The sequence below is a fragment of the Lacerta agilis genome, chromosome 1 (genome assembly GCF_009819535.1).
Source record: "Lacerta agilis isolate rLacAgi1 chromosome 1, rLacAgi1.pri, whole genome shotgun sequence".
Classification (NCBI taxonomy): domain Eukaryota; kingdom Metazoa; phylum Chordata; class Lepidosauria; order Squamata; family Lacertidae; genus Lacerta; species Lacerta agilis.
Window position 1 is genome coordinate 118,727,181 of NC_046312.1, and position 21,361 is coordinate 118,748,541.

At 46.4% G+C, this 21,361-nt stretch overlaps 1 protein-coding gene across 3 annotated transcripts in view; it reads right to left on the reverse strand.

Annotated features, from left to right (window-relative positions):
- Positions 1-10,144: 10,144 nt before the first annotated feature.
- SLC39A10 (solute carrier family 39 member 10) overlaps positions 10,145-21,361 on the reverse strand; it is a 49,493-nt gene continuing 38,276 nt past the window's right edge. For 2 of the 3 annotated variants that reach the window (XM_033168927.1, XM_033168945.1), the window contains exons 6-10: positions 19,835-19,955; positions 17,665-18,030; positions 15,365-15,445; positions 13,555-13,745; positions 10,320-10,478 (exon numbers count right to left, since the gene is read on the reverse strand). In XM_033168927.1, the coding sequence (XP_033024818.1) occupies positions 10,320-10,478; positions 13,555-13,745; positions 15,365-15,445; positions 17,665-18,030; positions 19,835-19,955 (918 nt within the window). Of the gene's footprint in view, positions 10,479-13,554; positions 13,746-15,364; positions 15,446-17,664; positions 18,031-19,834; positions 19,956-21,361 lie in introns of all 3 variants that reach the window. The other variant, XM_033168935.1, reaches the window with a different exon arrangement.

Below are 21,361 nucleotides of genomic sequence, written 5' to 3' on the forward strand. Positions count from 1 at the left end.
CCGAACTGTGCTGTCGCTTGGGTTTTTGCAATGTTTAATCAACTCCCACCCTTCCCCCCCCCAAAAATAAAAACAGTCTCGTGCATCAGGTGCCGGCGCCAAATCATCTGATCAAGTTGTTCGTGATGTGGCGAGCGACATCCAAAGTAAACTCCCCGCCGACTTCCACATTGAAGCCGCGATGAGGAGATATCCGACCACCTACACGCAGAGCATGAACACCGTGCTGGTCCAAGAGATGGGGAGATTTAACAAACTGCTGCAAACGATTCGAGAATCCTGCATCAACATCCAGAAAGCAATCAAGGTGAGGGGACCTTTTGAGAAGGATGCCTGTTCACTTGGAGCACCCTGGCAAGAGTGGCTGTTAGCTCCCGTTAGCGTCGCTGCTGGGAATTTGCCAAATTGCTCTTTTCGGCCGTGGCGTTATCCCCATCTCCAAGCTTTGCCTTTTTTTGTGTAGGGATGTTCAAAGATGCTTGGAGAGGATGATGATGATGGTGATATTTATTTATTTATTTATTTATTCATTCATTCATTCATTCATTCCTACATACATACATACATACATACCCCGCCCATCTGGCTGGGTTTCCCCAGCCACTCTGGACGGCTTCCAACAAAGGATTAAAAATACATTAAAACATCAGCCATTAAAAACTTCCCTAAACAGGGCTGCCTTCAGATATCTTTAAATGTCAGATAGTTGTTTATTTCTTTGACATCTAATGGGAGGGCATTCCACAGGGTGGGCACCACTACCGAGAAGGCCCTCTGCCTGGTTCCCTGTAACTTCACTTCTCGCAGTGAGGGAACCACTAGAAGGCCCTCGGAGCTAGACCTCAGTGTCTGGGCTGAATGATGGGGGTGGAGACGCTCCTTCAGGTATACTGGGCCGAGGCCGTTTAGGGCATTAAAGGTCAGCACCAACACTTTGAATTGTGCTTGGTAACGTACTGGGAGCCAATGTAGGTCTTTCAAGACCGGTGTTATATATATTAGGGGATATATTTGTTAGATATTATCCTTCCTTCCTTACGTTTGTGAGTTCAGCAGAGTGCATCCCTTTGCAGCTTAGAAGGGGAATCTTAGGCTAGTTTTAGCGATCCAGGATGCTTTAAGGCAGACTTGGATGCTCCTGGTATTTCCCCCTTTTAACAATAATCAGAGTCTTGCAAAAGGCGAAGATGACATTTACTTGCTCAGAATACAGCGGTACCTTGGTTCTTGAACGCAATCTGTTCCGGGAGCCCGTTCGACTCCTGAAACTGTTCGAAAACCAAGGCGTGGCTTCCGATGGGCTGCAGGAGCTTCCTGCACTCAAGTGGAAGCCGCATCGGACGTTCGGCTTCCGAAAAACGTTTGAAAACCGGAACACTTACTTCCGAATTTTCGGCATTTGGGAGCCAAAACGTACGAGTGCCAAGGCGTTCGAGAACCAAGGTACGACTGTACTTGCTGAAGATACAACAGCTTTGTTCCAGCAGGCTTAAAATGGTAATCCAGTTACAAAGACGTATTTTAGTCCAGTTTAAAATATAGTCTGAGCTGTGGTCCTGACTTAGCGCATGTCCCCACCTTGCTAGAATGAGGTGGAAGTGCGAAGAGGAAGTGCCTACCCCCCCCCCAGGGTACGGTGGGAGTGTCTCTGAGTTCTTTCTAGGAAACATGCAGGAAAACACTCTGTGGGCTTCAGCTCCTATCATGTGCCTATCTAGCGAACATGTGTTGTTGGTTTGACTGCATTGTAAATATCCCACACTTTGCTCCTCATGTGGCGTGCTGCATAATGTATTGCTGCCGATCTATAAATGAGAAAGAGAATGCAAAGCTGAGCCTGCCTTTTGAAGAGTCGCAGTCCTTGGTATTTTTAGGACAGCATACCAAACCCGGGGTCCACCTACAAAATGAAAACAACCTCCTCAAACTAGCCAGCAGCAGTTGGACGGGCTCTCGGCACCAGTGCATTGCAGAGAGCATGCATGCAGAAGTATTTTTTGGGTGCAATGTTCCGCAGACCGGTCTTATTTCGGCTTCTTCACTAATACACAGATAAGAACAAAGTTAATTCTTCAGTTTTTGCCCTTCTCTGATTTTTGCAATACTTTTCTTGGCTGAAAGAATATACCAAAATTGGGGTCAACGAAGTGAAGATGGCTGGAAGTGAAGATACTGGAGCTCATCGCCCTTGTCCCTTATATTAGCTTCTGTGCAGTGTGTGTATTTTAGGGTACAAAGCATTCAAAAATGAATGCTTTCATGCAGGCTTTTTTTAAAAAAATAAATAATTGTGGAATATGCAGGGAGACAGAACAGACTTACAAACACTTGCAAAACTGACGGGCTGAAAATAGACTGAATTGTTCCATTGCTTGTTGAGGGAGTGGGAGAGGGCAGACAGAGGCTAAGAGAAGGGCAATGCTAAGCACCAACATCCCAACCCCATTGACAGGCCCAGGGGTTCCCGCATATTGGTGCAATATTGTGATCAGATCGCATAAATCCAAACTGGCCTTGTAAATAAGGAGACAGAACTACTAGCCTGCTAATATTCAAGGGTCACACCCATAATATACATTTAATGGGCGTGGCTTTCTCCAAAGAATCTTAGGTACGGAATTTTGTCCCTCACAAAGCTAAAACTCCCAGCACCATTAAACTGCAGTTCTCAGAATTCTTCGGGGGAAGTCATAAGCTTGAAATGTGTGGTATAGCTGTGATCTACTGCTCTGTTTCCATGCTGGCCCAGAGAGCAGGGAAAGCCTGTAGCCCCTTAGGAGGCTAGTAAAAAAATGCCTTTGCCAACATGGACTGACAGATGATAGATGCTTCACTGCCCATCCTTTGTAAGCTCACAGCGTTTCCATGCTGGTCACGGGGGAAGGATTTTCCTTCTTCCATGGCTAGCGCAGGAACGAAACAGGCTGGTACGAGGATGAGCTACCTCTCCTTTGGAAACCCACTCACTCATGCATGTTTGGAATTCCTGCCGACTCAAAACAATACAGGAGCAGAAGCTTATAACTCAGATCACGAGGTTTCCAAATTGACAACACTGTGAGTAGTTGCAGCTGAAACAGGGCCTAAACCTACCGAGATCGGAGGAAGCTTGTTGCTAACAGTTGAAAAACTGCATGATAAAATTAACTGAAGACAAAAAAGGGGTCCACTAATATGTCTTTTCCCTGTCTCCTTATCTCAACCAGGGTTTGGTTGTAATGTCTGCAGAACTGGAAGAGGTGGTAAATAGCATGTTGAAGGGCAAAATACCAGGCATGTGGATGAGTAAGTCCTACCCAAGCCTCAAACCACTCGGCAGCTACGTGAATGATTTTCTTACCAGACTGAAGTTCTTGCAGGTGAGCCCATCAGAAACAGCTCAACATGTTGGGATTTCGATTTCCTGTCTTGATTCTAAATGACAGTTACACATGTTATGTGAGCCTCTGCTCCTCAAATTCATGAAGTCATGTTGTTTTACTGCAGTATGGTCACCAGTGCGACTGCTAAGAAATGCAGTTAAGTTTTGTTGGGTGCGCACATTAAGGTGATTGCTGTACAGGTGAAACTCAAAAAACCAGAATTATCACAGTTATAACAAATAAAGGCTTGACATATCTCGCTTTGCATGTCATGAGTCTATCTCATATATTAAACTCCAGTAGCTAATGAAAACAATTGCTTACATAAATGGACTTTTCCACAATATTCTAATTTTTCGAGTTTCACCTGTATATTAAATGTTTTGCAAGGAAGTTAGCTAGCTGGTTCTGGGGAGAGATGTGCTGGGGGAGAGAGGAGATGGCAGTGAAGGAAAGTAAAAAAATATATATTAAAAAATCCTTCCAGTAGCACCTTAGAGACCAACCAAGTTTGTTATTGGTATGAGCTTTCGTGTGCATGCACACTTCTTCAGATACCAAGTGAAGGAAAGTGTTCGGGCAAATGCATCAGGGCATGAGCTGCAGACTTGCTGTTACATGTATGGCTGCAGTATAAAATCCACAAGTGCAGAAGACCAAGCTGCATATGCTTGAAAATAGGTTGGCATTTTTCCTTTTGGGAAGGAAATGTGAACTTGAACCTGACAAAGACCACAGAGGGCATTAAATAAGAGTCCGGGAGCTGCATATACACCTTACATTAAAAACACACACACCCTCCAAGTACCATGGGAACTGCAGTTTTTATTCCTCTCAGAGCTACAATTCCCAGCATTCTAAACAAACTAGTTCCCTGGCATGGGGTTTGACAGGAAATAAATCTAAAATGTATGTAGCCTTTTTAAAAAGAGCAAGGCAATTAATTGCAACCTCTGTGTCATGCTGATCGTGTTTGCAGCAAGTTCTGAAGTGGCCTGTAACTTGCTAGAGACCAATTTGCCCGTATAAAAGGGGAGAGGGTCTCCTTCAACTATCAGGATTTTGTTGGTTGGCATCACACATGTGCCTGGAGCTAGCAGGTCTCCTGCACTGCTGATTTCTGCAGATTTCCCTGCTGCACATACCGCATTCCCTATTGAGCCAGAGGGTTGTACAACTTGTAATGAAAGCCTCTGCACAGTAGTAGCATTGGACTCAAAACATCCTAGGTTCCTGCCCTGTGCGTTCTTAATGCTGTAATAAAAAGCTCCATTCCCACCCTCTCTCCTCTTGCTGTTGCTAGACGTGGTACGAGAATGGAACCCCTCCGATGTTTTGGCTTTCTGGGTTTTTCTTCACGCAAGCCTTCTTAACCGGCGCCCAGCAGAATTTTGCCAGGAAATACACAATCCCAATAGACCTGCTAGGTTTTGACTACGAAGTCTTGGAAGACAAGGAGTACAAGCACGCGCCTGAAGACGGTGAATGCAACTGTATATTCATTAACCACGTATAGAATTTGGGGGGCGGTTTATCACCTTTGCATCCTGCCCTTCATCGTGGTGGCTGGGTTGTATTTGGGAAATACATTTTATGAAATAGTAGACAGATGTTGTTACTCGTCCCTACATCGCCTAGGGAGCTTGATGACTGAGCAGGGAATTTGAACACGGGTCCCCTTGCCCTTTGCACTTGAAGAAAATAATATTCAGAAACCGCATCCGCAGCAAGAAGTTATAAACTCTTTGATGGCAAGACAACTACAGTGGTACCTCGGAAATCGAACGGAATCAGTTCTGGAATCTGTTCGACTTCCAAAACGTTCGAAAACCAAGGTTTGAGGTGTTCTGGAGCCAAAACATTTGACTTGCAAGGCGTTCGGGATCCAAGGTACGACTGTATAGAGTCACAGCTGTCAACTTTCTCCCTTTTTAAAGGGAAATTCCCTTATTCCGAATAGGATTCCTCGCAAGAAAAGGGAAAAGTTGACAGCTATGTATAGCGTTAGTCTGCAGCCCAAGAATTCTACTGGCCATTTCACGTGCCGTTTGTTTTATCCACAGAATTTTCAAGCCACTATTTGTAGATCCTAATTCACAATGAGCCTTTGCATATGTAAATTTCTGCATGTAATTAGACCTGTACACACATTGGGAAGCTGCAGCTTGTTTCTGCTTCCGTTCATGTGTAGAGAATACTCAAAAAAAATTCTTACTTTTTTGATAGTTGGAGCGACACAAGGCGAGGAACCTATTCATGGGTTCTTGGAAGAGTATTTGCTGCTCACACCTTATTATCAAGTCTACAGCCTGTTTAAAATATGTGCCTTCCTTTGCTTTGCCATTTCATGCGAATGGTGTCGATAATGTGCTTTGTTGTGTTCCTTTCTAAATGAATAGGAGTCTACATTCACGGATTGTTCCTGGATGGAGCCCGCTGGAACAGGAAGAAAAAGAGGCTAGGGGAATCTCACCCCAAAATCCTATATGATACTATGCCAGTGGTGAGCATTTATATAATCATCAATTTATATAATGCATCAATTAAGAGCCTTGTATTAATGCTGTGTTTATAGGGCAGTAACTCATTGTATATTACTTCTGTATAGAATCAGGCTGTGAGGGGCTTATTAACGCACCCAATAATATGCTAGTGTCTTTTGCAACCTGACGCCATTGAAACAAATGGTCTGAGGTCAAAAAATGCATGTGTGGCATTAAACCCACAACAATTAACCCACCCACCCCTAATTTAATGTTGAACTTGCACATAGTGACCTCCCCACCAGTAATTCTAGAAATTGTGCTATAGCAGCACAACTATCTCCTCCTCCTGGTTCATATTTGGACAGTCCAGAAGAATGCCTGTGTCCCACAGAAAGAGCTTAGCACTCATTCTGAGCAGGCCTGAGTCACTAGGTGAATTTCCGGAGCTGTTTGTGTATGGGGGAAGAAGCCACGAGAACTAGTGCTTTCTCCCCTACCTTGATCAAGAGACATTCTTAGAACTCACTTTTTCTTTGCTACAGATGTGGCTAAAGCCTTGTAAAAGATCAGATATACCGGAAAGACCCAGTTACATAGCTCCCGTGTACAAGACAAGTGAGAGAAGAGGAACGCTTTCCACCACAGGCCACTCCACCAATTTTGTGATTGCAATGATTCTTCCATCGGACGAGCCAGAGGCCCACTGGATTGGACGGGGGGTGGCACTTCTATGCCAGCTTAACGCGTAACCCAGGTCTCGGATCTAACTACCACTTTCCATTCTTTGTATAATTCTAATGGCTACCTTCTAAAAAAAAAAGTAGCCATATCTTCAGAAACTTTTAAATCCGATTTGTACTTTTTTTTCAGTTTGTAGAAATAAATGTTGTTGTTTTTTAAGAGCTTGGAAAAACCAACCCCACCATGTTTGCTTGTTCAATAATTTTATTTTCTTACGCTCCTTATGAATAAGGAACATACATAAGATGAACACAACAACACTGTTGACAATAAACAAAAACAGCATGTCATCATTTCCAGCTTTGCATTTATTATTTTTTTAAAAATGGATTTTGTTATAACAAAAAAACAACCCCCCCCCCAAAAAAAAGAAGAAGAGTGTAGCTGATATCTCAATATTTTTTTTCAGGACCATAATCACATTGTTTCAACTATAAGGAAATAAAAAAAAAAGTCACACTGCATCCTAGGACACCTACAGCATTTTTTTTCTAAGCAATAATCACAGCTGGTTTGAGTGCAGTGCGATCAACATGGGGATGTCACACGGTGACAGCATCGTTAAGAGACACGTAACATTTATGTCCTCCAACAAGTACACGTTTAAATGAGACTGGACTCCAGCAGAACGGAATGGAGAAGCCAGGTAGAAATGTAGCGGAATCCCGATTGTCCCAACTGTGACTTTCAAAAAGCATCCGCGTTCCAAAAATGTCCTGGGAATTCAATACTCGGGAAAAGAGGAGAAGCCATGGCTGCCGGGCTGCTCTTCACAAAGTGGTAACATGCACATGTAAGCAAATACAGAGGCTCATCCCATTCTGAAGGAAAATACAAATCCTATCACTTCTCCACGTGACCTGCGTGTTTTCTCTTTCAAAAAAAAAAAAAAAAAAAAGCAAACCCAACCCAAAAATACTATTACAGAGCACTAATTCATTTTTGCTTCCCTAGGTAGGCAACATTACGCTACAGCACATGCCAGCGAAAATGAAGAAAGGGCTGTACCTGAAGTAGAGAAAGCTTTATTCATAATTACAAAAATAAACCTTAAAAACCCTCCCTCATCCCATTTTTTTCCTGACTAAAATCTCACTTCAGCAATGCCACGACCCTTTATTTCAACTTGGCAGATTTTAATTAAAATGACATCCAAGTTCCGAGCCAGAGAGAAAAAAAAGAGTGTAAAATCCCATTGATTACAATGGAAGGATCAGCTTCACTCTTGGGCTCCCAGCCAGACATTCTCAACTAGAAATCTCCGGGGGGGGGCAACACCCCCCAACGCTGTGCCCCTTGCAAGTTCTGGAGGCCCAATGATCCAAACGAATTTTCTGCACTAACCGACTTGCGGGGATCCAAGCCTTTGGCTTGGAACCACCAACTAGTCAAAACCCTTGCTATCCCCCCCCGCCCCAGCTAACACAAAAACGAAAAGCCGCTCGACAAAAGTCACCCAACATGAAGCCAAGTAGTTAACGGTGGTCACACGAAAAGGAATGACTGGATAAATTAAGTGGAAGGGTCAGAAAGAAAAGGAGCACTTTCACTTGGAATGAAGGCCATTAAAAGTTTGCCGACCCAAGTTCCTCCACTTGGGCAGAAGGACAAGAACTCTCCACTTCCCCAATAGTCAGGCTGTATCCAGCTTTGCTTCTAGAGAGAGACCGAGATGAACAAAGACCGAGCAGCGTGCTGTAAGAAAGTCCCAACAACTGCCGTGTTTTGTTACGGCCGTTAAGACTATTATTATTGTCACACCAGAGTGGAAAAAGGACTTGCACTTCTCCCAAGCGCCCAGTATCAGAGCTCGGAGGGGATGGACCAATCTGTACCTGGCAAGACATGCTGCTTGGCACTAAACAATCAAATATTAAAGCTGATTTCTGCAGGTTAAGGCTTTTTTTTTTTTTTTTTGGCTGAGCCTGTTCAATCGGTCCGCACGCAGCAGCACCAAGTCAACAATACAGCTGCTTTGCTACAAGGGCGCCTCCTTACGTTACTTCTGCAGAGTGGCAGTTCCCGCAGCCGTGGTGGAAGTGGTCAAAATTCAACCACCTTCCTCCAGCTCTTAAGGCGGTGGCGTGTCTGCGATGGGAAGTCAATTGGGGCTGGCCCTTCGAGTTCCCACCTTGCGAAAAGAGCCACGTTGCAGCAGCAACGTAGGAGCAGCCCCCCACCCCCCAACCTAAGGTGCCAAAAACAAACAAAAATCAAAGCAATGCCAGCACAGCATATGCCGAACGTTGGCCCGCACCGAGCAAGACGCCCAACTTTCAACAACGGCAGGTGCTCCTGAGCTCAGGTGGCAAGGCATTAAAGGAATACATTCAAAAGAGTTCTGGGGAATTATGTAAACAGTTACCAAGACTGCCTCAAAGGGCCACTGCTGTGATCCTCGAACCAGCACTTCTCAGCTCCACGTATTATTATTATTTTTTTGAAGGTTATAATGTGAGATAGAATTTGGCTGCCATGACCGAAAAAATCCAATGCAGGTGTGTCATTAAGAGGAGGGAAGGGAGACGTTCAAAGCAGAAAACCGCTCAGTAGTTCAGGTTTCAAGTAGCACTGCTACACATTCTACTGCAGCAAAAGGTCGAGAAAGAGTCCACAAGCAGCATTAACCATTCAGCATTGTTGCTAACAAATACCTACGAGCCAACATCAAATACCCAACACCTGTCAACTCAGCCCTGTTGCGGAAACAGGGGCCCCCAAGGCTCCCAATGCAGAGATTTGCCTCCTTGGGCTTCGAAAGGACAAAAGTACCGCGTTGTATGACCGACATAACAAGGGGACAGACTTGTGGATTTGCCGTCTTCTTTCCCAAGGGAGCCGGGAAAACAACATTGCTGGGCTAGCGGAGCGCATGGCAGCGATTGCAAGCAAGAACGTCTTCTTGAGACATCGTACCGACTAGGGGATTGGCAAGGACCAGTAAACAGAAGTGCCTGACCCAGACGAATACATGGTTTCACTTTGGTCACCAACCATTCAGCACAGTGCAAAACAGCGGACGTTACTGGGAAACAAGGCCTGGAGCAAATGCAAGGGTCATGGAACAGTGCATTGCTCATACTGCCCGCCCTAAGGCAACCCCTGAACAGCATGTTTGAAACCATTTTTTTTAAAATGATGTTTTTAATGAACACACCCCACCTACAATGCTCTCCAGTCATGCATTGCCAGACTGTGTGTGTGCGTGTGTGAGAAAGAGAGAGAGAGAGAGGAGAGGGGGTGGGAGGAACCAACTGAAACGTTGCAACAAGGCCCAGGGGCCAGCTGTAGAGGATGACAATGACATGTAACTCTTGGACTGGCTATTCAACATTTGCTCAAGTATAACCTGAAAGGCTTTTTGTCAGCAAGGGGTCCGACTTCTGCTGCACATTGCAGTGGCAAACTGGAAAAACAACACACTTGCTAATAGCATCCTGGGCATGATGTTTATGTTTCCTGCTTCCAACACTGCCCGATTAAAAATCTACATCTCACCTTTGGGAAGCTGAGCTGCATTCAATCGTAGGGTTTTTTTGTTTTTGTTTTTTGGCCTGTTTGTTTGAGCTAAAAAACAGGAGTTTGTTTATGCAGACACCAGAATACTGTTACTTGTGAAGCAGCTCGTGCCACTGCTTTGCCTGGGGACAAATGTGCATACAGTACAACAGTGCAGACTTGAAGCCATACAGTAACGTCGTCGCTAACCACAGCGGAGTACTGGAAACGGTCAAAACTGGATGTCCAACACTATTTTGTCTTCGTAAAGGGCAATCACCAACATAATGGCAAATCCCATGAGAAGACCTAAATTCTGGAGGATGAACTGCCCCACAGGACAGTAGCCGTGCTCTTCGTCGTCTCCGTCCCCGTGAAGCATTTCTGGAAGCTGAAAGGAAGAAAAGGTATAGCTCTTTAAAGTTAAAGTCACACCACTTTCTGAGAATAGAGACACAGAGGTGGCTAGAGGATTATGTGCTCCTGTTTCCTCCCTGAGCTAAGGGTTGTTTAAACTGCTTAGAGTGGAGGGCCCAATTAGCTGGAACCATGATTTAGTACAGGCATAGGCAAACTCGGCCCTCCAGACTACAACTCCCATCACCCCTAGCTAACAGGACCGGTGGTCAGGGATGATGGGAATTGTAGTCTCAAAACAGCTGGAGGGCTGAGTTTGCCTATGCCTGGTTTAGTATATTCCTCTCTAAGGCAGGAAGTAGGACTGCTGAATCATGGTTAAGAGAATTGCCCCCCCCCAGTTATGTCTGCACCAACCCTTCATATTGTTAAAACCTCCTTGTTACAGGACACCTTAAAATTCCAGTTGTTTCCGTCCCCTTTTATGGTTTGCACCTGTTAAGAGGTTTGTTTTATTCCTGCCAAGCAGAGCAATTATGTCACTAACAAATCAGCTTTTGAATACAGTGGTACCTCGGTTTCCGAACGCCTCGAAAGTCAGACATTTCGGTTTTCGAACGCCGAAAACCCGGAAGTAAATGCTTCCATTTTCGAACGTGCCTCGGAAGTCAAACGGCTTCCGCTGAGTGTTTCTCAATTAAATTTGCAGACCGCCCTTTGCGCCTCGGTTTTCAAGCGTTCCGGAAGTCGAATGGTCTTCCAGAATGTATTACGTTCAAAAACCAAGGTACCATTGTGCGCTGCAGGTTTCACATGTGCACAGCTTAATATTGTCCATGGGAGATGACAAACTGCGCAGCTGAAACCAAAATGAGTGGCACACGTACACAGCTCAAAAGCTTTCCCTGTCAACTTATTTTCTGGCCCAGGGGTAGGCAACCTAAGGCCCGGGGGCCAGATGTGGCCCAATAGCCTTCTCAATCCGGCCCGCAGACGGTCCGGGAATCAGCATGTTTTTACATGAGTAGAATGTGTCCTTTTATTTAAAATGCATCTCTGGGTTATTTGTGGGGCCTGCCTGGTGTTTTTACATGAGCAGAATGTGTGCTTTTATTTAAAATGCACCTCTGGCTTATTTGTGGGGCATAGGAATTCATTCATCCCCCCCCCCCCAAAAAAATATATAGTCCGGCCCACCACATGGTCTGAGGGGCGGTGGACCGGCCCACAGCTGGAAAAAGGTTGCTGACCCCTGTTTTGGCCTATACCAAGAACGGCCTGTTCCACTGTTTGCTGTTACGTAGCGCAGCACTTCAAAAGCAGCAATAAAAACCTCAGAGCATGTGAGCCATGTGAGCTCCCTGTAATGACTTGCCCCTCCTCCACAGGTAAAGGGGGAATAAGAGGGAATTTGCTTTTGGGAGGAGGGGGAAAGGACATGTACAATCCTATGGCCTGTTTTACACAGGCGCCAATCAATTCTACTGCACCTCTTCAGGTTGTTCTATCAGGGGGAAACTTACATGCAAAACTCCACAAGGTCCTACTCATATTGTGCTGGCAGTACAGGGGTTGTTGCAGAGCACCTCGTTTTCATGCACCTGGGATAACATGTGAACACCCAGGGCCCTGCAAGAGCATCCCCTCTCTATGGCTGGGCGATAATCTGGTTTTCAACATCGTAAAATGTAGTATAAACACCAACAACTGGGAGACCCTGGCCTGCGAGCGCTCCAATTGGAGAACAGCCTTCACCAAAGGTGTCGTGGGCTCTGAATACACTCGAACTCAGGACAAAAGGGAGAAACGAACTAAGAGGAAGGCACTTTTGGCAAACCCTCACCATGATCAACTCTTGCCCGGAAACCTATGTCCCCACTGTGGAAGGATAAGTGAATCCAGAATTGGCCTCCACAGTCACTTGCGGACTCGCTGTGTTTATGGAGGATAATCTTACTCAGCTACGAGTGATCGCCAAAGAGGAAGAAGAATGTATCAGCAGCTAAATACCGTGATACGCTGATATATCACGATGTGTGGAATGTATCTCGACTCTTCTTCCCCAGCTGGCGGGGGCTTCATTAAACTGCTCAGCTGGGGGGGGGGGCCTGAAGCCTCCTGCCACGGAGCTGAGCAAGCCCCGATACCTCTCCAGTTAGCATGAGCCGGAGGAGCATCGGGGTTTTGTTAAACTGCTCAGCTGGGGGGGCGTGAAGCCTCCCACCCCTCTGCTGAGGAAGCCCCCATGCTGCTCCAGTTCAAATGTGCTGGAGGGTTGAGCTTCTTCAAAGGCACAGGCAAGCAGATGGAGCCCGAGCCGGCACTTGCCCTGGAACTTTCTCAGGCTCTGTTTGCCTGCCTGCACCTTTGCCGTCTGCAGGCACTTTTAGTCGGCAGGGTGCACAGTGGCACCTTGGTTTTCAAGCAGCTTAGTTCTCAAACATTTTGGCTCCCGAACGTTGCAAACCCGGAAGTGACTGTTCTGGTTTGCATAACTATTTTTGGAAGCCAAACGTCCGGCGGGGCTTCCAGTTGGCTGCAGGAGCTTCCTGGAGCCAATCACAAGCCGCGATCTGGAAGTCAAATGGGCTTCCGTAACGGATTCCATTCGACTTCCAAGGTACGACTGTATTTTCGCCATATGTCAGGCCATTTGCCAATATATTGCCCAGCTCTACCCCTCACGGCACCCAATCTCCACTGTCTTGGGAGTCACCGAAGCAGCGTGGTTTCCTCCACGCAGCCTAGGGTTTCGGACCTTCCGCGGGAGAGAGCTCTGCTGAAGTGGCTCCCCTACTGCTGACCTAATGGAAAGAGGAGACCTAGGCAGTGGTTGGAGTTAATTCAAAGGGGGGGGACTACAGGGCAGAGTGGGGGAACCTGTGTCACCCAGAGGTTGCTGGACCCCAGCTCCCCTCCGCCCCAGCCAGCATGGCCAACAGTCACAGAGAAAAGTATCTGGAGGACACAGGCCCCTCGCCTCTGCTAAAGGGAGCACCTGCAGCCTGCCTCTAGCACACCACGCACCAACTACTCCTATATTGTTTAGTTTCATCAAGCTATTGCAGTGCTGATGTCTGCACACAATGCAAAGTAGCCTGGGATCTTACCATATCCACCAGGGCCACATAGAGGAACATGCCGGCGGTGACTGCGAAGATCCACAGGGTGATGTTGTTTGCATACTGTCCCACAGCTGTCCCTATTAGCATTCCTACGTAAGCCATCATGGCTGAGAGGAGGTTGTAAACAATGGCCTGTTTCACAGTCATGCCTGCTTTCAGAAGCACGGCAAAGTCCCCTAAACAGAAAGAGAGACAGAATGACAAGGTGATCACAAAAAAAAGCTCAGGGAATCTTTGCTTAAAGAAATGCAAAAGTGTAATTTCGATGCCTGCTGTACGGGCAAAACAGCTGGATGAAAAACAAGCGGGTCCGAGCTACTGGCATTCTTCTCCTTAATAAATCCCCCATTTTATTTCAAAGGGGCGAAGCTGGCCGACATCCTTTTAAGTCTGCGACATGATCAATTCATCCCCCTTCTTGCAATCCTGTAAGCCCGTTGGAGTGAGAATGGAATAGAGAGCAGAGCCTCAATAAAGCGGTCAGGGTGCAAGTGCTCACTGGCAGTGGGGAAGAAAAGCAGCCAAAGAGAGCATAGAAATTTTGAAACGAGATAATGAGGCACATGGCTGGGCAGCTCCGGGTCATTCTAAGCCAGAAGCAGAGGGAAACAGGTGTCTCTACAAGGCATGGGCTCAGCGAACAACATGAATTGATAAGAGGATACAGTCGTACCTTGGAAGTTGAACGGAATCCGTTCCGGAAGTCCATTCGACTTCCAAATCGTGGCTTCTGATTGGCTGCAAGGAAGCTCCTGCAGCCAACCGGAAGCGGCGGAAGCCCCGTCTGACGGTCGGCTTCCGAAAGAACGTTTGAAAACCGGAGCAGTCACTTCAGGGTTTCGATCGTTCGGGAGCCAAAACGTTTGAGAAGTAGGCTGTTCGAAAACCAAGGTATGACTGTATAGCACTTTAAAGCTGTAATGAAACCAATGCTCAAGTTTCGTTAACAAGCATCTCCCATCTCCCAAATTCAGCAGACTGCCAGCCACAGACCTCTAAGTGTGCTTGCATCCACATCAACGATATGTTTCCACATCATAAGCAACCATCCTGGTTCAGGTGGCATCCTATGAACCGCCACAATTCAGAAGCCTCCAGGTTCCTGTAGCAGCATCTAGCTGCAAGACCCGCCCCCATAGGTACTTGCTAAAAGACCTCTTTCTAATGAGCTCTCTTAGCACGACTTGCTCACTCACTCACTCAGACTCTAGCAGTGCTTTGGTCCTCCCAGGACCAAATAGAAAAAGCCAGGGAAAGTGAGCAAGAGAATGGGAGTTCTGAGAAGACTGCAAAAGTAAGTGGATCTTGCCTGCAGATTTCTGACAGCTGCTACTGTCACCTGGAGACCTCTGAGCGTGCAATGGCTGGTTCATAGGGCCTATGTGTGACTTTTACTTTTCTGTTCCAGACCTTTCTATGATAATTCTCTAGAATACATACAAGTTGTGGAACCTTAACTAATATGCGCCTGGATAGCTCATCGGTTTGACCACGGTGCTGATTAACACCAAGACTTGCAGGTCTGATTCCCGTGTGAGAGAGCTGCGTATTCCCATGTTGCAGGGGGTTAAACTAGATGATCCTCTGGGGCCCCAAATGGTGGTGGGAAACACACAGCACCCCCCCTCCCCCTCCCAGGGAGAACTACATAAACAAACGCAGCTGTGTCAGCTTTAGCTGCATCGCCAGATATACCCTGCACATTTTTGGCTACGCAAACAATCAAATCTTTTAATATGAAAAAAATTCTTCAATCACAGAAGCATGCACAGCTGACATCAGATTAACTGATTACCCAATTCATGGGGAAGCTCATGACAAAATACTGCTATGGATGTGCTAATTCCTCCGGTCAAGCCAGCACTGAAAGCTGCTCCTGGGGGGGGGCAAGAGGGAAACACAAAACAAAACGCAACAAAGGAACAGTTATTTTCAGATTGGTTATTTTCAAGCAAATCCATCATCAGAGACAATAAATGAGAGCTTTCTTTGTCCCGAGATTTTGTAACGTTAACCGCAGGAGCTGTGTTTTGAATATCTGTTCTTAAATGTTCCGTCCTATGTTTAAAGAAAGGAACCACCCTGTCTTTGGAATCTGGGAAAATAAGAACAGATGAGAACGCCCAGGAGGGCACGGTCGGCTCTTTGACCCTTTCCTCCCGAATCTGAAATTCAGGCTTCTATCTTACAAAGCAATCCCATGCGCTGTCTGCTCAAAACTCGGTCCCACTCAGTTGTGAATGTCTTCTTCCCAGGTAAGTGGGGCCTAGGATTGCAGCCTTAGTGATTTCTCTGTGGCACAAACCAAAAGCAACGGTCTCTTTCGGTGTGTCAGACCAAGAGAGCATCAAACACGATAAATAACAAAGACACACGACAGGAGTGAGACCTTGGTCAGCTTGCAAAACCTGCACTGGCTACCGATCTGGGGCCAAGTTCAAGGTGCTCCTATTAGTATATAAAACCCATAGCAACCTGGCACCAGTTTACCTGTGAGATTGCTTTCCCCCGTATATGCTGATTCGACTGCTTCCATCTGCGGAACCGGCACTGCTACAGATGCCACATAATACTCGTTCTGCATTTGTAAGAAATCAATCTTTCGAGTACGGCAGCACCCAAACTTTGCGGCTCCCTGTCTGCTGATACCAGGCAGGTTGCCCCCGTTGTCCTCTTTTGGGCACCTTGCTAACATCTGTTTAGAAAAGCCTACCCAGATATGTAGAATGTTGGTGTGTGGTTTAAGACCTTTATCCTTTGTTGCTAATTTTAAGGGTTGTTTTTTTAAAAATGTTTTGAATAGTTGTGTTTATCTGTTTTTGCCAATCATTTTGATTTCTCCCCCCCTTTTAAAAATCACTTAAAAAAAAAATCAAACAGCACATATTTTTTATAAAATAAAACGAATAGTGCGCTCGAAATGCTAAGAATGGCAGCTGAAAGCAGAATGCCTCTCTCGACAATTTAATCATCTCCACATGGGATATATAGCAAGGAAGATTAAGAAGATATAACATGTTTTTTGACTTGTCTAAGATATCAGATTGGGGTGGCTAAGGCTGACCACCTAGATAGCCAGTGGGTTTGGTTGCCTATCACAGGTAAGAATCACAGGGCTGGGTTTGCAAATTGAAAAGAGAATTGGGCTGGGTTTGCTTTGAGATCAAATGATTAGCACAGGTGCGTGTAGGTGGGCTGCTAGCACGCTGCTACTTCTGTAAGCTTGTTTTCAAGTAGTCTTAAGGCTCCTGTCCCTTTGACTCACAAGGGACTGATACGGCCAGCAACACCACACAGCTAACTTCCTTGGAATGGCCTGCGCTGGGCCGGCTGAAATGCAAGCGCCTGCTCCATGCGAGATCAGACGAAATTTACGGAGGCCCCAGCTATGTGGTAAGTTGCTGGGGCTGGAAGAATCAAAAAATTCCCCCTAACCTTCCACAAAGGGAGGTGCCTCCATGTTACCAATTATCAGGAAGATTCCATCTTGCTCCCCGATAAAAATCCACTCTACCCACCTCAGTGGTGGTGGTTTCTTCCAACAAGCCCATGCCCCTCTCAATAAACAAGGGGAAGTCTTAGCCCAACAGGCAGGAAAAGCTCTCCTTCCTGCCAAGGCTGCTCCTGTTATATTCCAGGGCTGTAGGTAACTGGTAGCTACAGGGTGAGAGGTGGTCTGCCATTTCCATCGGAAGTGAGCAAGGTTTTATTCCACTGTGGTCCTGCTACACAAAGGAGCAGGTATCATGGAGCGGATCTATCTACAGCAGTGGGTCTCCAGCTGCTTTTGGACTGCAGTCCCCATAATCCATGACTGCTGGTCCTGCTAGCACATGATGGGAGTTGTAGTCCAAAAACAGCTGGAGGCCCAAGTTTGGGAATCCCTGAACTACATCTGCTTTTTCCAAGCAGAACTTTCCCTCTTCCCAGCAGATCCCTTCTTCCCCCTTCCTCTTCAACGAAGACAAAGCCTGTTTCATTCCCAAATTTTCTGTAGCGAGCCTAGCTGCTTTAGGCGCTAGTCGTCAATACTATCATGCTGCTGTATTTTATGCAGTATAGCTAGCGGCAAAGAACACGCCCCAGAGCACTTACCAATGGCAAGCCCGTCGCTAAAATTGTGGATCCCGTCTCCCATTATTACCATCCAGGCTATGTTTGCTATTCCAGTGTCTTTCAGGTCTTTGCCGGACTGGCAGTGTCCATGAGAATGGTGGGAGTGTTTGTGGGACCAAATGTGGTTGTGCTTTCGAGCTACGATTTTGTCCTCTCGGTGGTTGCTTTCGTACTCCACATCCGGGAGGTCGTTCTCCTGGACGCCATGGGATACGTTGTTATGGGAGTGGAGCATACTGTTTTCCTCCTCTACGAAGGTCTTTGGCAGGGAGTCAAGCTGGCCATCCAGGTCAGTTAGTTCCGTTTCATTAAGTCGATCGTCGGATAAAACAGAGTCATCCGCTCCTGTGTCGAAAGAGCCAGAGAAACACAAGTGTCTTAATTAGGGGTGACAACGGGGCATCGATTTAAGACAGAGATGCCACCAATACTCACCCGCAGCACTTGGCATGCACATCAGGTGCTAAAGAGGTCCGGATCCTATCTTTTAGCCTTTCGGCAGTGTACTTTTTGAAGATCAGCCCTGACAGTAACATATAACAGCGTAACAAGGGTAACCACAAATGGCAACTTAAAAGGCAGGCTTATTTTAGCCGAGAAACTGTGGCAGGCAATGTTTCTTGTGTGTTTGTGCACACACGCACAGACATGTATGAAAAGAGAAAAGCTGTATGGATGAGATGATAAAACTCTTTTATATACTGAAGGTAATACCAGTATATACCTTTATATACTGAAGGTAATACCTTTACCAGCTGCACTGGCTCCCGGTGGAGTACAGGGTCAGGTTTAAGGTGCTGGTTTTGACCTTTAAAGCCCTATGCGGCTTAGGACCCTCGTACCTAAGGGACCACCTCTCCTGGTATGTCCCGTGTAGAACCTTAAGGTCCTCAAATAATAATCTTTTGGAGGTCCCGAGCAACAAAGAAGCTAGGTTGGCCTCAACTAGGGCCAGGGCCTTCTCAGTATTGGCCCCGACTTGGTGGAACAGTCTATCACAAGAGACCAGGGCCCTGCGGGATTTGGCATCTTTCCGCAGGGCCTGCAAGACGGAGCTGTTCCACCTGGCCTTTGGGTTGGTTTCTGTTTGATATTTATGCTTCATTCTTTTATTGGTGGGTTATTTGAAAATGAGACTGCAGTTTTAATATTGAATTTTTAAATTTGTATTTTAATCTGTTATTTTAAATTGATTGTGTTTATGTTTTTGCTGTGATTTTAATTAGTGTTAGCCGCCCTGAGCCCGGTTTTTGGCTGGGAAGGGCGGGGTATAACTAAAAAAATTATTATTATTATTATTATTATTATTATTATTATTATTAACAGTGCTCAAGTGACCATGTACAAAGCGCCACCTGCCTCTGCATTTGTTTTCATTAAGAAGCTGAGGCAAATCCCTGAATGGAGGACCCTGAATGCTGCTGCTTCTGGCTGGGGAGAAGAAGAGAGATAGAGAGGAAGACCAGCAAATCCATCTGCATGTCCTTCTCTAGCAACCTTGAGGACTGCGGGTTTTTGTCAGAACTGGGAGAGACACCAGCAGTGCCTCATTGCTACCCTTTTTTTCTTTCTTTCTTTCCCACCCCATTCCTCCGCTGTTTTGATGAACTGGGGGCTGGGGAGGTTCCTGCTGTGAATACCTGTGGGTAGCAATTCATACCACTCAAGGTGAGAGCCTAGATGGGCTACAGCAGCGTTTTCCAAAATTGGCTATCCAGTTGTTGTTGGACTACAACTCCCATCATCCCTAGCTACGGCAGACTGGTTGAGAACCAGTGAATCAGTTGACTGGGCAGCAAAAAGTTTAAAAAAAAATCAGAGGGGGGGGGGAAGGTTAAAGAATACTTCTTCCAAAATGGTGCCCCTACTGTGACATGTACGTACATCGCCTAAAATGAAGAAAGATGCAAATCTATGCATATTTAATTGATTTAATTAAATTAATGGGCTGGAACTTGTAAGATTACTCAACTAGTATTCCTTTATCAGGTGACAGCTCTAGTCATCAATTAAAGGAGATTTACTGGCTAAGGTTGAGATGGAGAAGGAGGGAGAGACTAAGCCACTAGGCCGGATTAATGGTCGTACAACACAGTTGTCTCTTTGCAAAGGCTGCGTGAGCACAGACAGGCTGATAATGAATGGTTACCTGCTAGAGGCTTGAGCTGAAGCCAGTCAGCATCCGGCCTGTTTAGCTTATGATCTGAAAGTTTCCTTCCAATTGGCGAATCATCGACCTTCTGTTTCTTCTTACACCACTTCTGTTTAGTCTGAAAGAGGCGAAAGGAAGGGGAGGAAGAAGACACCTGGCGGTTAATGATTTACCTGCAACAACAGGGATGAAGAAGGGCAAAAAGCACATGTGAAGAGCTGCAAGGCACAATGACCAATCAATGCTGTGGCCCCCTGCATCACCGAGGACCCTAAAAAACAGTGGATTCGCCCAATGCACCTCATTTATCACATTCACGCAAATCTTGCAGTTACATCCCTTGCAAAGATTCTTTGCCTACATTTTCTCCCGAGGAATAAAGGTGCTTCATTTTTTTTTTAATCAGCCCAGTCCTTCCCCCTCCTATGCAGCTTTGTGCATGTGGGGGGGAAATTCCTCTGATATTCTAGGGAAGCCTCTCCTTCCTCCTCCTCGCTGGATTTGCTGCTCCTGCACTGGGCAAACCACAACAGGTGCCTCCTTTCATAATAACACGAGGCTTGAATATTCAGGTACCCATGATAGCCAATGGATTTTTATTCCCTGGGTTCCCAGCACACGGGCTTATTGTGCTCCAAGCGCAGTGTTTCAAGTGCCCCAGAAGCACCTCTAGCTGCAGGGGAGGGGAGAAGAGGGACTCCGGAGATGGTCTGTAACAGGAATGGTGAGCCTGTGTGCTCCTCCGGGTGCTGTTGTGACTCCAGCTCCCATCCTGCCCCAGCCAGCTTGGCCAATGGTCAGGTATGATGGGAGCCCAGCAACGTATCTGGGAAGACCATGGATTCCCCCATCCCTTCTTACAGGGATCTTGAACTGTGTACATGAGACAAGACGATGAGCTGTGCCCTCTATTTATCTTGCGAAGGGTTTATTCTCCTGTTGTGTTTCTCACTGTACAGGACAGTCTCCCGCAACCTGGTGTTGAACGACCTCGTCCCTGACCCTTAGGCAGACTGGTTGGGGATGGTGGGTGTCGGGAGTCCCAATGATGTCAGAAGTGCACCAGGTTCAGGGAAGGCTATTATAGGAGAACTCTCACTGCCATTTCTTCAATTTTCAAATGGGGATACTGAAAACTACCAGATTCCTGTCCCCGCCCACCCAAAAAGCAGCATTAAGGTTTTTTTTAGCTTGTACAGTTGTATCTCAGCACCCAAACACCTTGGGAGTTGAACGTTTCAGCTCCCGAACAATGGAAAACTGGAAGTGAGTGTTCCGGTTTGCAAACGGTCTTTTGGAAGCCGAATGTCCGGCCAGGCTTCCGATTGGCTGCAGGCGCTTCCTGCAGCCAATCGGAAGCCGTGCTTTGGGTTTCCGAACGTTTCGGAAAGTCGGGTGGACTTCCGGAACCGATTCGTCAACTTCTGAGGTACGAGTGTACTTGTACTGTCAAAGGAAGACCATTGAAAGGACGAATGAGAAGTTTTTCAAGTTCTTCGCGCCCTGATCAAAAGGCCCAGGTGC